Source organism: Corvus hawaiiensis, chromosome 1 (genome assembly GCF_020740725.1).
Source record: "Corvus hawaiiensis isolate bCorHaw1 chromosome 1, bCorHaw1.pri.cur, whole genome shotgun sequence".
Taxonomy (NCBI): Eukaryota; Metazoa; Chordata; class Aves; order Passeriformes; family Corvidae; genus Corvus; species Corvus hawaiiensis.
In genome coordinates this window covers 30,023,873-30,040,250 of record NC_063213.1, presented here as the reverse complement: position 1 = coordinate 30,040,250, position 16,378 = coordinate 30,023,873, and the positions used below count along the sequence as shown (strand labels likewise).

At 37.4% G+C, this 16,378-nt stretch overlaps 1 protein-coding gene across 2 annotated transcripts in view; it reads right to left on the bottom strand.

Moving 5' to 3' along the window:
• Positions 1 to 16,378, bottom strand: part of CUL1 (cullin 1) — a 53,497-nt gene that overhangs the window by 18,628 nt on the left and 18,491 nt on the right. For both annotated transcript variants that reach the window (XM_048297849.1, XM_048297838.1), the window contains exons 3-7: positions 6,058 to 6,232; positions 5,209 to 5,376; positions 4,095 to 4,145; positions 3,039 to 3,129; positions 2,160 to 2,323 (exon numbers count right to left, since the gene is read on the bottom strand). In XM_048297849.1, coding sequence (XP_048153806.1) covers positions 2,160 to 2,323; positions 3,039 to 3,129; positions 4,095 to 4,145; positions 5,209 to 5,376; positions 6,058 to 6,232 — 649 coding nt within the window. The remainder of the gene's footprint in view (positions 1 to 2,159; positions 2,324 to 3,038; positions 3,130 to 4,094; positions 4,146 to 5,208; positions 5,377 to 6,057; positions 6,233 to 16,378) is intronic.

Here is a 16,378-nt window from a genome sequence, read left to right as displayed (position 1 = left end):
TTACTGACAGCAAATAGCAGCAAATCTTTCTTATGAACATTGGAAACTGGCATCAAGACGGGCAGGACTGTTTATCCTATATTTAACCAATTCTGTATTTCTGTAGTTCAGAAAATTCTGCCGCTTCTAATGCTGCTTCTTAAAATATCCTTAGACCTTGCTTTTAATGCTAACAGTTAACTCTTACTGTGAGCTCTTGTATGAAAAGAAATATTTACTCTGACGCCATGTTTCCTTATACTCTCACTTTTTTTTTGTGTTCTTACAACTTTATTTTCCTTTAAAAGTCACATTTCAGAAACAAGGGAAAAATAATTAGTTCACACCACAGTATCTTCACTTGTTTCAACTATAAATATCAAAAGTTCAGTTTGAGACTATATTTCAAGGGACAGTCTTAAGAAATACTGACCTTTTTTCCCTACAGCACATCAGGCTATGCCAGCTTTACTCATGAATTCTGGCCTGAGAAGAAAAATTCACAATCCTTCTAAACTCAGTAAGTCCGCCTATATAACTACATACACAAATCCTAGTTCTAGTACAGATTTCATTGAGTATTTTACAAGACACTACCACAATTCTACTGTAACATGGTAACAGTGATGCTATGCTGGTGTGCACTAGGGTACTCCAAGGTTTCTTTTTATTTGGCAATGCTATTTATCGCAAGACAGAACATAAAGTACAGTGCTCCAGTGAGAACGTCAAGTAAGCGCACAAACAGCAGGTTACTCTGTTCACAGTTCATGCTTCCAACAGATTACTTGTAAGATCTTATAGCCACTAGTCTGTAAGGAGATGCCAAGAGTCCCCAAATGGCTTGTACACATCTCTAATATCTTAATCTGAGCAGAGACATAAGGCGACACACTTTCTTGCTGAACATTTTCCCTGCTGTCTGCTAACTTTGTACGTGCTTTGATCTTCAACATCAGCTTCAAGCAAAGCGACTTGCTGTTTTGTGGATTTCTGAAGCCTTGAGGATTGTTTGGGGGTACTAATAAGTTATTTCTACTTGCCAGTAGTCTCTAGTTCTTGAAATAGCAATGACCTTCAGACAGCTTTTTACTGTCCTGTACCAAGGAAGTCTGGATGAGCCAGTCATTCAGGTTCTGAATGACTGAAATTTCCTTACTCTCTCTTCTTTATACATGTATTAGGATCAAAGTTAAAACAAGAACTTGAAAGGGAAGTAGCAAAAATAATTAATTCAACAACAGAAAAGTAAACATAGGTTGGTCTGGTAATTATTGGGAAACTACTAAAAGGCACAATTCCTTTTACTGTGTTATTTCTAGGACTTCCCCTCCCACTTTTTCTTTTTGGGTAATTCATTGACTTTAATGACAAGGGTTAAGAAAGGATGTGTTCTGTGGTAAAAAGCATTACACAAAGAATACTGCAGGAAGGGATGTGTATCTGCATATTACATAGTCAAAAAGCCCTCTTATTTTTTAACTAAGCTGAAAGGGAATAAACAAGCAGCAATTCAGAAAGTGAAGAAATGTGCTGAGAAAAAATATATAAAGCAGCACTTGTCCAAGATGGAAGATGACCTATTACTGGGTCAGTAAAACTGACCCAGTAACCAGGCTAGAAATAGTCAATGTTTATCCTGCTTGCTCTTAGTTGCTCTGTCTGGCATCCCCAAAACGAGAGACTAGTTAAGAATTTAAATCTGACCTCTGTTGATCAGAGGTACTGTGTAGGCGTTCACAACACTAAAATATTCTGAGAGAATTAAAGCTAATTAATTATGTATTTCCTTAGACAGCTTGCTCAGGAAGGTATTTCAATAAATGTGTTGACACACTGTTCCTTGTACAGGAATGGTAAACTTGCGGGATTAAAGCAGACACTAAAACAGTAATTCTTGAAGTCTAACAAAATCTGAATTTATTTTAACTTAATCTTCTGTTTTGCCTGTTTAGAAAGTTTCAAACTTCCACTGTACTCACTGAAATGCAGTAAGGAGACAAACTTCAGACCAGATAAACACAGAAGCAAATTACTACAGGGAAAAACAGCTAGCTGTTTCTGTAAAATAACCATCATTTTAAGAAACTGATAATAAAAGCCTAGAATTCATATACCTTTACCTCTAAAATATCTGTATCCAGAAAAACAAAAATCACAAAGCAGATTAACTAATTTACCTTCTTCATGTACTCTGTGACTGGGTTCTGTTGCAAGAATTCAGTACTTTCTCGTGTATAAAATCTCTCTGTGTCAGCAAGAAACTGAGATTCAAAGGATTCTTTATAGACAGTTAGTGTAGGTCCTTTTGCAAATGCATCATCTTCATTCAGCCCCAGCTCCACTACAGGAAAAAACCACAACCAAACAAAAAAGACCAAGAAATGACAAAATTGTTTTTTATGAAGTGGTATCCTGCAAATAAACAAGTACACTCCTTCTAACTTAGATGAAAGCAATCAACTGGGACTGTATCAGCACCACTTTTAAAAACGTACATTGATTTTGCACTTAAAAATTTATCAGTACAAGACACTACTAATGTAAACTACACTTTTAGATACATTTCTTAAATGTATTATAGGATTTGGAGAACTTCACCATCTCATAAACTAGTTCAGATTCTCCTTTCATTTTTCCCTCTTAAGAGTTCCAGATTATATGCTGTGTCTGGTTTTATTAATGAAACTGGTCAGTAATTTGGATGGCAATGCTCTCAGTATTATGCAAAATGGAAAAAAATACCCCACTCCGCTTTGTAAACTACCAGCCTTCCCCACTTCCAGATTTAGGTCCTTAATAACCGATTTGTAAACAATGAACACTCTTGTCTATCAGTTGCACTCTCAAGTTTTACAAACATGGTATAATCAACTGTAATTTTATCAAGTGTCAGTTCAAATATGAAGTTAAACAATACATAACTGCATTCATGTTACTGTAAAAAAAATATTTACTGGACATCCGAGGAGGTGGGATGTTACTTCTTGGCTCTGATAGGGTACACAAATTTATTTATTTTTAAGAAAGTAATAGAATCTTAAAGAAATCACATTTACCATAGGATTGTACAACTCCACTGATCAGCCTTGTATTGATAGTTTCACCATTTCTTTCCTTTTCAATCAATTTCAACACTGCATTTGTTACCTTAGGAAACAGGGATTAAAAGTTAAGTCAAGCACAGAGAAAGCAGCTGGTAGATCAAGCACCATACTAAATTAGGAGTGTATTTCTATATTCAAGAAAAGTCAGGCCCCTTGAGAACAACATTTACGGAGCTCTGAACATATAAAGTTCCTACAGAGAATGATACACCTTTAAGTTATACAATATAGTTACAGTCTGATTAGTGGCAAGGTGTATATGGGTATTAAAGTGAATGGTATTTTTTTTTTCTTTAATTTCAAAAAAACATCTTCTGAGCCAAGCTTCTCTTTGTTTTATACCTGAAATACAAAAAAACTTTGTAGCAAGAGCTGAGCTAGCCACCTGTTCTTGGGACAAATAATCTGCTGCAACTACTTCATTAGGAAGTACTGGTAACAAGCGAAATCCACATACATGTACCTAAAAATTGTGATGGAATGTCTTGTTTTATATTGTGCTGATTCACTAATTTTAAACATTTGGCTGACCTGAATCTCCCAGGCATCAGCATATATGTAACAATTCACAGCAACATTAGGAGAGACCAAAATACCAGCCAGTCACTCTCTGCTCTCATCCAATCTCAACTCCCAAACCTTAAGACATGACTGCCATCAGCCTGTAGTCCTGCCTAGCTTAGAAACCACTGAACTTGCTACTTCATTTGAGTCCCCTTAGCTTTCTAAAAAAATAAGAAGCCAAGTGTCCTCTCAGCAGAGAGATAACAGAACAGTCTTGGTATCAAGGTTCAATCACACACACAAAGGCCTATTCCTTCAAATACTTTTTTTTTTTTTTTTAATATCACAAAGGAGAAGTAGAGGGCTCAATTTTGTTTTCTGGGTCTGTGTTCACCCCCCGCCCCCCAGCTCCCCCCTCCGCAAACTCCTTGAAGCAGTTACTAACGATATATGAAATGAACCCTATAAAATAACACTATAGTTTTAATATATTTATGTATATACCTGCTTATTTAATGGCCTGAATAAGCAGTCTCTCCAGGTCACCAAGGCAAGCTAGAAGCAAAAGAAGGGAGAAGAAAGATGGAATAAAGAAAATATTTACATATACACATATACATGCAGGGTAACTCCCTATTTAAGGAAAGCTGATGTAGTATGCTAACTAATCAGAACTTTCAAAATTATATTTTGGCACACACATTTCTCAAGCAATGAGATTGTCTCACACTAAAATTACAACCTGCTTTACTACTAACTTTACTAAGTTGTTCCTTTTTCTACCAGAGGACCCACTGCCAACTCTGGAAACTAACAAAACCCCCTTTGAGTTACTTTGAGAACATACAGCTTTTTTTGTTGGCAGTTTCCAAGCTGATACAGTCCCTTATAGCATTAGGCTAGTAAAGTGAAGAGGAAGGGAAGTAAGGATACCAACTGTTTTTCTACCATATGCAAAGTTATTTTAGTGAAGCAGGAGAATAGCATAGCACTTTCCTAATGCTTCACCAGTAAGGACAGTAATTACCCTTTATTTTAAAAAAACCCTTTTAGTTATCTGAGATACAGAAGCTCTGTTAAGTTCTTCTCTTATTTATATTACTTTACATTAAAAAAAAAATTATCAAGATCACATATCAATCTTGCAGAACTGTACCAAAATAAATTACACTAAAAACCAAATGTTGTCTGAATCTTAGCAGCTTGGCTGCTAACAAATTTGTAGAGATGTATTAAAGTCATCAGAAAAAAAATACTATTTCCTTCTTCATTTGGTGATTGAAATGCTTGGCTGAATTCTAAGTGGGATGACAAGGCCATGCTGAGGCACACAGATAACACTCTAAGCAGTAAATATTCAGAAACAGACAACCCTCAACAATCTACTACTGGAAGTCCCAAAACGTACAAGGCAGACTGAACATCCCACAGGCTTAGACCCTTGGAATTTTTACGAATATACTGGGGTAGGAGTAGGGGAAGGAAGGAGAATGCCTCTTTGACCACTTCTTCAAAACTTCTATGGACCTCCTACAAGATTCAAGGAGTGATCTGCAGGATGATAACGCAAACATGGCAGATGGAATGGACAAATCACTCACTTCAAAAAGCTACTTACTGAATAAATTTCATATATTCCTTTACGACCTTCATCGCACTCACGACGAACCCAATGTCGATTGAGGTAGGCACATATCCCATTCAATACTTTGCTTGAAAACCTATAATCTTCCCACTGTTGAGTGTAGAATTTCAGCACACTCTCATCCATCAAATCTTCACCATCCTGAAATTACAAGTTTGCCAATACTGTAGCGCAATTTTAAGGTACAACCAAGATACATAAGGGTATACAAATTGACTGTATAATAAATCTGCACCATGCAATGTATTTACAGGAAACACACTGCCAATACATTTAGTTCTACATTATTAAAGCACAAAGCCAGTAGGAGATTTTGAAATTAAAAGGCTGGGAAAAAAAAAAAGGCACAGCACAGATAAAGCTCCAGAAGACATCCCTGTCCCTATGGATGCAAGACAACATCCAGTTCTATTAGTGGTTTATTTATTAAACTAAAATAAAGGCTATCATCAGGCATTTTCAACATGATAGGCATCCATTTTTTTGGCATTCCTAATATGCTGGTTAATTGCTTGTAAAGTCTAGCTATTCTTGCTCAAGCACAGGACAGCTTAAGATGTCATGTAACATTAATTCTATAAAACACAGGAATGTTGTTTTGGCTTGAAGAGGAAAAGCAGCTCAAAGGTACAAACATAGGAACTGATCTATGTCTGAGGTAAAGCCAACAAAACATTCTAATGGCTATGGAGACAAAAGTACATTTTAAGATCATTCAATTTACTTCCAGTAGCTGCATACACCTCTAGGTTTGCTGATACAGCTTTTCTCACCCCAGTTTATGTTACTACAAGTGCAGATCGATCTCATACCCCATCTTACCTTAAGGAGATTTGTCAAGTAGTTCTTCAGAAATTCTTTTAGCCGTTTGTACAATTCCAAGCCAACAAACTGAGCGCCTCCAGGCGTCTGGCCCTTTTTTGATTTAGAAGGAGGTACTCCAGCTCCCCGTGCTTGATTAGACTGGTGTACACTGGTACAGTAGTTATAAACATGACTGACAGGAAAGTTAAGGAATACATTTGTACCACCTTAAGACATTAAAAAAACAATGAAAAATGTTAATTTCAGTAGGCTATTATTTATACAACTGTGAACGACTTAAACATAATGCATTACAAGATGCACTAGCCCACATCAAATCAAACCAAAGCTAAGAAAATTAAGTAATTTTCAGCAGAATTATCTGCAGCAAAACTGTGTCAGACTGCTGAGGGCACTGCAAGTACCGATCCCAACATTAAATTCATTTAATGCTTACTTAACAAGACCACCAAGAAAACAAATCAGTGGAATTTGCTGATAAGATTATTTAAATGGAATTTATTTTATCTATTATACTTCTCTTCTACAAATACATAAGCTTCCATTTGAACTGAAAGAAATTTCAATACTAGCCTCAAGCAACACCGAGTAGTTGAAAACACAAGAGAATAAATATTTTTGCTCTCTTTCAAACACCATCTCCTATAAAAGATTTGGCCACTGAAGATTGGCACATGGGACAAACCTGGAAAGCAGTAATGGTGAGACACACACATATTTAAATGTACATTATAAGATGAGATTCACTAAAAACCAATTTTAGGCTACAAGTTAATCCCAAAATTTCAGTGTAAAAATTACAGTCAGAGAATTGTTTCAATTAGAAAAGACTTCCAAGATGAATCCAACCATTATTATAGCACTGCCAAGTCCACCACTAAACCATCTCCCTAATCACCATGTCTAAGGGTCTTTTAAATAGTCCAGAGACAGTGATTCCACCACCTATCTGGGCATATCATTCCAATGCATGACAACGCTTACAGTAAAGAAAGCTTTCCTAATATCCCATCTTCATCTCCTCTGATGCAACTTAGGGCCATTTCCTCTTGTCCTGCAGCTTATTCCATGGGAGAAGGTGCTGACCCCCACCTGGCTATGACCTCCTTTCAGGCAGTTGTAGAGGGCAATGAGGTCCCCCATGAGCCTCCTTTTCTCCAGCCACAGCTCCCCCAGCCCCTCCTAATCAGCCTTGTGCTCCAGACCCTTCACCAGCTCCTTTGCCCTTCTCTGGACACAATCCAGCCTCTCAGTGTCTTTCCTGTTGTGAGAAGCCCAGAACTGGACACAGGATTCGAGGTGCAGCCTCATCAGTGCTGAGTATAGCAGGACCATCACTTCTCTGGTCCTGCTGGCCACATTATTGCTGATACAGCCCAGGATGCCATTGGCCTTCTTGGCCACCTGGGCACACACTGGCTCACGTTCAGACAGCTGTCAAACAGCACTCCCAGGTCCATGGGAAAGCACCCTTTTCCACTGGGAAGGTTTCCAGCCACTCTTCCCCCAACCTGCAGCACTGCCTGGGGTTTTTGTGGTTGAAGTGCAGGATGCAGCATGTCACCTTGCTGAACCTCATACCACGAGCCTCAGCTCACTGGTCCTGCCTCTTTGGATGCCTCTGCAGAGCCTTCCCACACTCCAGCAGATCAGTACTCTCCCCCAACTTGGTGTCCTCTGTGAACTCACTGAGGGTGCACTTGATCCTCTTGTCTCAGTCATCGATGAAGAGATTTAACAGAAGTGGCTCCAGCACTGAGCCCTGGGGAAGGCGGCCTGTGACTGGCTGCCTGCTTGCTGCCTGTGCTGCATGCATTCATATAGATGCCCTTGGCTGGGCTCTTGATCCCACCACCTTCTTCTTGGGCTAGAAGCCCTAATTCCTGTGTGACCAGACAATTCTATGGTTTCTAACACATCAGTGACCCCTTTGCTGCCACGTGGATCTCCATCCCCTGCCTCCACTGAGATGTGAGATCAAAGGACCTCGCTAGCACACCATCCCCCAAACATCAGCATGCTGCCCCCTGGTTTTATCCTTTTCCCTTTTCAAATCTAGTTTAAGGCTCTCTCTAGGTGACCTCTAGGTAACTCCTCTGCAAAAATACTTTTCCCTTTTTTAGATAGGTGCACCCTGTCTGTCACCAAGCAGGTCTGGTGTCATATAAACCAAACCCTGATCAAAAAAAAAAAAATTCTGTTAGTGATGCCAGGCTCAGAGCCAAGTATTGATCTGTCAGCTCTTCCTGTTTCTTCCCTCATCATTCCTTGCAACTGGAAAGAGAAAGGAGAAAACTTTTGCTTCTGACTTCTTAACCAGTCATCCCAAGTCCCTGAAGTGCCTCTTGATTACCTTTTGATTTCTTGTTGCAACTTCACTACTGTCTACCTGAAAAATCTGAGAACCGTCCTAGGGTAGGAAGTTTGCTTTTTACATCTTTAAGCCAGGTACCAGAGAGGCAGCAGATGACCCTAGCAAGTAGCAGCAATATTCTTTCCTCTTATACTAATAAGGGGAAATATACTAATAATATATATATAGTAATATAACTAACATATATACACTAATATAACTAATACATATACTACTAATATATATATATATACTAATAATACTAACAGCCTGGAAGACTCACTGTAACTATCAATGTAGCATTTCAAGAACACTTTCCATTTTCTGATCCAAAAAATTCAAATATTCAGAAATTCTTCCAAAGTAATAAGTGGAAGTCACATTGTCCCAAACACTTCAAATAAGGCAGCATCCTTAAAGAAGCTGCATTCCACAAGCATGAAAAATAAACTAGTTAAGTACCACCCAAACTGAACTTGATGAGGACTCAGATCTGACAACAAAAATCACCCTGACACACAGACAACAATCAGCCAACAGGAATGAAACTACTGAGCACTCACTCTTCTACTGGCAGTCCAAGGACAGGCTATTGAGTCACATCCCTCACTAGAAAACACTGTATTAACCAATCCAGAAAGTTTAATTTGGTTTTAACTTGTGTTTTAACACAAGTGGACCCAGCTTTAACCACTAGACAGGTTTCCTGCACAGCACACCATAAATTAGAAAATTAATACGTTGCAGAGACTTAACTTTTATCTTTCCCTTCACAAAGTCCAGCACAGTAAAATGGGAAGATATCAGCACAAATACATACCAAGGAAACTATAAACCACAAATATATGATGCATTACAGTCATTATAAACAGACTTGCTTCTAAATAGTAAAGCTCAAGAAGAAAAATGTCTCAAAATATCCAGTTAAATTCCTTGTAATCAACTTTATAAAATGCTTCATAGACGAATCATACCCTTAAACAGGGTTTAACAATCAGAGCATCCTGCATGCCACCAGCAGCAAGGCTTAGGGTCTTCACGTCAAACTGAAGGGAAAGCCTTCTCACAGTCTATATTTATATGCTTGTTCAGAAAGTCATTGCATAGTGTGCAAAGAAGTAATGCCCTTTGCCTAAGATTAACCCTTTTGGAAAATACACAGTGTACATTTATTTCTTATCTGTTACCTCATCCAGGTGCCTAATAACTGTATTTCCCACAATGTCAACCAATAACATAAAGCCTTCATTTGTATTGAATTGAAGCAATTGACCTTCTAATCAGCCTCTTATCTCTATCAGCCACTGATTTCCTGGACATGAATGATTTTTTCCATCTCCTAGTAATTTGTTCAAATTCCCTGGCACTGTTGCTACTTTTACCATCTACACTTCGATTTCAGAATTCCCTGTTCAAGTGAAGAACACCACACAGCGCAGCAATTTTCCTCTAGATATGTAACTTACTTTCTTGTCACAGACAAGAAAAGCAGGGTTTACCTCACAGATTAATTTTAAAATAGCTAATATAGAAATTTTTCTAAATTGTTTATGGAAAACTTCTCCATCATGATACTAAGAATTTAGGGCTGATTCACAAATACCCAGTTGACACCCCTGCCTCCTTCTTCCCCTAGCTCTCCTATCCCAAGTGGCTTTGAGCAAGCCTGAAAATATGAAGACTGTCCAGACGAAAGGCAATTCTTGCAGTTTTGAGAGTACTGCCGGACAAAAACATTCTATTAATCTCTACAAAATATCACAACAGCCTTCAGAAAAATAAAAAGCAAAGATTAGAAGACATAAGCCTTTTTCTAACACCATACATTTTATTACTAAACCCACAATTCCTTGTGAAGTAAACACAGAGACAGAGACCTTTTGTCCACGCATGACAGTAATCACCTCAGAGCTGCAACAAAAGTAATTCCAGTAACGCCCATCTTTACCTTTTACTCTGGCTTGAGATCTGCTAGCCAAAGGGTCCAACACAGCACTTCTGAAGTGCTCTAGTTTCATTGTTCCATACAAGTCAAACTGAAGTTAGTTTCCCCATGCAGAAGGCAGTTTGCAAGTGTAAGTAACTCGTTGACATATTCTACATAAAAGCATGCTCTCTCACACTTTGTTTACAATCTGTGTCCCCATCTGCTAGAGCCAGCCACTGACAGAAAGACGGACATATTCAAAACAAAATCAGATTTGCGCTGCTTACAACAAAGTGTATGACAGTCCATCTGAGAATCACAAGGGGAATGCTATGAAAAGAATTCTTAGTTGCAGAAAGCAAAATAAATCCCTCAATGCTTTGTATGCTGGAAGCTATATACATATTCAAGCAGCTACCAGGAAACATTTTTGGGAGCATTTGCACAATTCTGTATAGCAATTTGCATACCATAACAAGCAAAGAAGTTAATTCATCCATAGAAAAGTTTGAACCACAGTGAAGCTGTGCTGGTCCCCAGGCTTCTGGCTGCTGAACTTCAGATTTGGCCTAGAAGACAAACCATCTACAGGAGGAACTGATCAAGATCAATCTCCTCTAAACCTTCCATACAGTGAAGGAGAAATTAAATTTACTTGTCTAAATTAAAATTTGAGGTAGAAGACTGCAAGGAAGTTTATAAAATAATTCAGCATTGCGCTGTTCAAGATGAAAAATCTTTTCAGAACTTTATTCTCCTTCAAAAGTCTTCAGAACAAAAAACAGCTAAAGACAAATTAATTTTACCACCTCTGTCATCAATATAATTTAGACTTCTTTCTACAGCCTTGACTCAGTTTCTAAAGGTGGGCAATGGAAAGAAAAATCCTGTGCTGCCACACCGTAATAAATTTAAGGCTTTGTGTAAGATCACTTCCACCGAAGGCAATGGTCCTAACATACAACCCAGCTGGAGAGCTTACTTGCCACCTGGTTTCCAGTAGCATGGGAGCTCATGCAGTCAGTCAGTCAGTCATGTGGCCTGGGGAAGTAACTGGCACTACAACTGTTGTCCCTGTCCCCAGGGCCTTGGTGACCAGATACGAACTTCTGTGTGCACACAGGGGAAGTGAAACAGGCTCTTTCAGCAGCACTGCATAAATTTTTTCAGCAAGTATGCCAACAAAACACAAGCTTGTGCATACTATGGTCAACTCTAATCTGCCCTCTGCCCTCAAAAAGTACCCAACTACTCCACACAGGTGTTTTTTCCTCTTGGAGCAACTGCAAACCAAAGTCACATAAGAAAAATGATCAGTTTTGTAATTCAACACCCAAGAAAGCACTCAGACTTTACACTAACGAGTACAAATTACTCAGTTTTGCACAAGTCTAAGTTTTTAAAAGAAAACAGTTCTGCTGAGGTAATAACTGCTTCACCTTTCACCAGCACAGCTGGGTCCCCACAGTTCTTCCATATTGCTATGAAAAATTAACGTAACTGGAAGAAGTCTGTGTGAGGAACAGATACGTAAAATTAAAGGAACTGAAAGGGAAGCAGAATTAACACAACACAGCAGAAAACTATAGTGCAGAGATGCCCACAACAACACAAGCTGAACAACTCTCCAACCACAATTTCTCTCATTACTTCTAGTCTCTTTATTATAAAGATCAGTTTTAGGCATAAATTTGCTATTTCACAGACCTTAAGCAGTAATTAACTTTATGCTCAGTGCTTGACAGCTGGCCTAGAGGACTAAACTGAGATTAGCTCCACTTTTGTCAAAAATCTGTATTTTCCCAGATTACACTAAAGGCATGCAAGAACATCATATAGAGAGTTACTGAAAATACTGATGGGAAAATGGCTAGGGAAGATTACAGAAGCTTTGTATTATTGTAGACCCTCTTCTAATACAAACAATACAGCTTATTATATTTACTAAAGAACTGCTATACCAATTTTCTTCAAACTTAAAGCCATTCAACTCCTGTTGAAATCCCGAAGATTAGATTGGATTTCCCCAAACATAAGAGAAGTTGCAAAGAGAAGTGGACATGTCCATATGACTTTAATGTTTTGTGAGTCAAATGACGAAGGAATTTTGCATGAGTTTTTGAAATTATAAGGTTGTCAAAAAACAATCACTTTTTAGAAAAAGTGCTTTGAACACTCACTTTAACTTTGTGAGGAGCAGCAGTAAAACAAAAACCCCAGAAACCGTCATTCTTTTCAGGGAGGTATCAGCAAGAGATTTTATGCATGTTCAGTTCATCATCCAGTAAAGAAGGGCCACCCCCACAAAGCAATTCAGAGAAAACAAACAAACAAAATTAAGATCCTGTACCCAGCCCCACACACCACTTGTGCTAAAAAACTACTAAATTTTAATTGATACATTTAAGTCTTTTGATTTGATAAAACTACTCTGCTAAATCACTCCATTTTAGACAAACTTTTAGTCAGGGAAGGGCTGAGGCAGAGATTGAGGAGCTATTACAGCATCAGCCATGCAGCTGCTATGAAAATCCAGGCATACCTCAGCTCAAACACATTTCTACAAGTCTGAGATCAGAGACACTTTCAGCAAAAGCCATCTGAAGACTAATAGATAACTTCTTGTTTCCCTCTTCATGGCATAAACTCAGCAGAATCATAGAGAAGCACTGAGTTACAAGGAAAACACAAAATTTCAAAGCCAAATGCATAAACAAAGTGTACAGTCTTTATGCCAGGGAGTGTAAGAACCTCCGAGTTGTGTAAGAACCTCTGAGGTTGCTTTTAAATTTAGCTTTCTTTGCATTGACAGAGGTTGGTTTTGAACAGAATATTATTGGTTACTATAAAAAGCAAGTGGAACAGCAAGCAATCATTGTGGAAGAGTGCATAAAGAAAGGAAATGATTGCACAAATATAAACATATTCTGCCCTTCTTTCAAACTGAAGATGCAATCTTTGTAAAAACACACAAATGCATACAATTATATGTACTTTCCACACAAGAAAAAGTGTATTATGCACCCTTCAAACATGTCAACAAATAAATTTACTTCTACCTTCATGTTTCACACAAGCACTAACTGGAATATGAGAAGTGCTATGAAATAGGATATTGAATATAAGCAGGACTAATACTAGCAGACAGAAGAGGCTGCCTTGATGTATCCAAAGTGACCTTAAACAATTTGACACTGAAGTGAAAGGATGGCTTAGAGTGACAGAATCTTAAGAGAAAGTGGAACAGTGTCTGAAATGTAAATAAAAAGTGCATGCTTTAACACCTCAGTATCTTTTCTGTACAGAAAGAGCATAATAATCTGTTCAGAAAGAAAAAACAAGAGCATACCATGCTGCCTGGTAACAACTGATTCATGTGATTAGAAAATAAAATATTTTCACAGTTTTAATATGCATCTGCTGATCTGAAATCCTACTAAAATACAGGAATTCAAGTGAAAGCCACAAGGAAGAAGACTGTATTAGAAGCAACTACAAAAGACCTTGGCAAATGGACGCCAGGAAAAGGGCTTCATGGTTTTGCTTTGTCAACATGTACTGCTGGTGCTGAATCTACTCACAGGAAAAAAAAATTAAATATATTTATACTTTCTATTTTATGAACAGATTATCCTGAGTCATCTGGTATTTTTAAAGTGTAAGCATACTACACAATTATTTAATGTTCAACACAGTATTTCCCTATATCACTTGCTAATATGTGAGAAAAAAAAATTATAAAATTATTACAGTAACCTTTTGTGATGTACAATTACTTATATTTAATCCAATGGATAATCAGTAGCTACCGCTTTGTTAAAATAAGTAAACAAAACTGAATCACAATAAGCAAGGACTTTTCATAAAATATTGAAACGTGACAGAACAGCCTAGCCTTTACCTAACCGGGACAAACTTCAAGCAATTATTTTGAAAATATTTACTAATGATGGCTAATAATGGAATAATATACGAAACACATTTGTAAAATCCAATTTACTGATGTAAGACTTAAGCAAATTTTAAGTAATAGTAAATTCAGTAATTTTCTTCAAATTTCCACATAAAACACACACGATAACGATGCCAACCAACTACTGAAACGTATTCTAGGAACTTGCTGAAATCAACAGTGTAATTTTTATGTACATAACATCTGAAAGACTTTGAAAGCCAATCTGAACACTGCAATCTGGACATTGCAATTTATATCTTTGTTAAACAACCACACCACGCCTTCCACAGTATTATAAACTCTTCTTATCAATGAAAACATTTTAAGATATCCTCATGCAGATATAAATCTTATTTGTTATAAATTAATAGCACTTGGAATCTTTAAACTTGTCTTATTTTTCTCAAATTTTCTTTAAACATTAAACTTGGACGAAAAGATTCATCTGTTCTGTATGGGCATAAATTAACTACATTGTTTAAAAGAATCCCTAAAAATGCTTCTCAGATTATGTGTTGTAAATCAGGGCAGTGAAAGCATGAGTTTATGTCAAAATGTTGCCATTTCAAATAAACACTGCACACATACAAAAGAGAAGCACACCACTAATCTTTCCATTCATCAATGCTATCTGAAAGTTGTTGATGTGTGTTTTGACAAAAAAATAATATTTTAGAAAGCTACTCAGTTCTTTGTCTAAGTCACTGTGAAAAATTACACAACTTTGATACAGTGCAGGAAAGTTCTCTGACATTTCAGTACCTGGCCTGAGAATCTTAAGATATATAAAAGAAGAAAGAAAAGTCACAAAATTCTTTTGTTCTCCCCATTGCTGAGTTTAAATACAAATGTTAAGTAAATCCCTATTCATCCTCTCATACCATGAGGCCTGAGGAAAATAAATTGCAGGCTCACCATACAATTAGTTTGAAAAATGGACATCACCACCTTCCAAAAGAGAAGAAAATAGTACAAGATGTATGAATATCTTATCACTGCTGAACGGAGTTAAGAAGAGGTGGCTATAAAGACAAGCGGATTACATCAATATAAATAAGTTGAGTAAGAATAATTCTAGTAAACCAAGTAATAGGTTTTCAATCAACAATTCAAAACAAACTCAGAACTTGCTACACAAAAGTACAGTTCTCTCTTGGACAGACTAACTGGAAGTTTCCTCCAAACAGACTGAATGCCATCAGGAGACGTTCTGTATACATATACCACTAATGCTGACTTTTACAAGTGAGTCCTGTGGCTCACAGCCTCCAAACTAACTGTTACTAAATGGAAAACAGGGTAAACAGGCCCATCCCCCACAATATTAGTAGTGCTATCAGGTCTACTGTTCCTAGAAATCTAGTTAATTTTATTGCCTATTTCTCTCTTTAGCATAAAGTCAATGCTTGGCATGTAATTCTGAACTAGCTTGTAATACTGGTTGTCAGATAATGTTAACTACTGTTGTAGAAACGACTAGGCTCTTCAGTACCAGATATTACATAATAAGTTGGTAAGGAACAGCACAACATCCAGATTTCATTTTCTGAGACTCTCACGTGTGGGGAAAAAAAAAATGAAACACCAAAAAAACAAACCACACAAGGAAACACATAATCATCTGATCTCACAGAAAAAGGTACCTTGCAACTAAAAGCACAAATAAATCTAAGTTCCAAAAAGTACGGATGAGGAACTTGGTAACCACCACTCAGAAACAAAATTTTTCGTTCACCTCTTCAATATTCTCAGATCTAGAAAACTCCTGGAACAATCAACTTCTTTCTGCTCTCACTGAAATGAAGGGGAAAAAACCCACCTTAAGTACAAGCTCCAGCCTGTACTCATAGATTGAATTTAGTGTTTCACAAAAAGAGATGCTCTGAACAAAGAAAATGAGTGCAGGTGTGAGAGGTCTGAACTGCTTTAATTATGTAACTATTCTAATTCTTTTCCAGAGGGACTTGACCAAGGCACAACAAAATCTTCTACATCTCCAATCAATTGTGATTGGAGATATAGGACTGAAGGTAGGTTTGCTGGTATGTATGGTTCTCCTCTTATAAATTAAGAGGGATGAAAT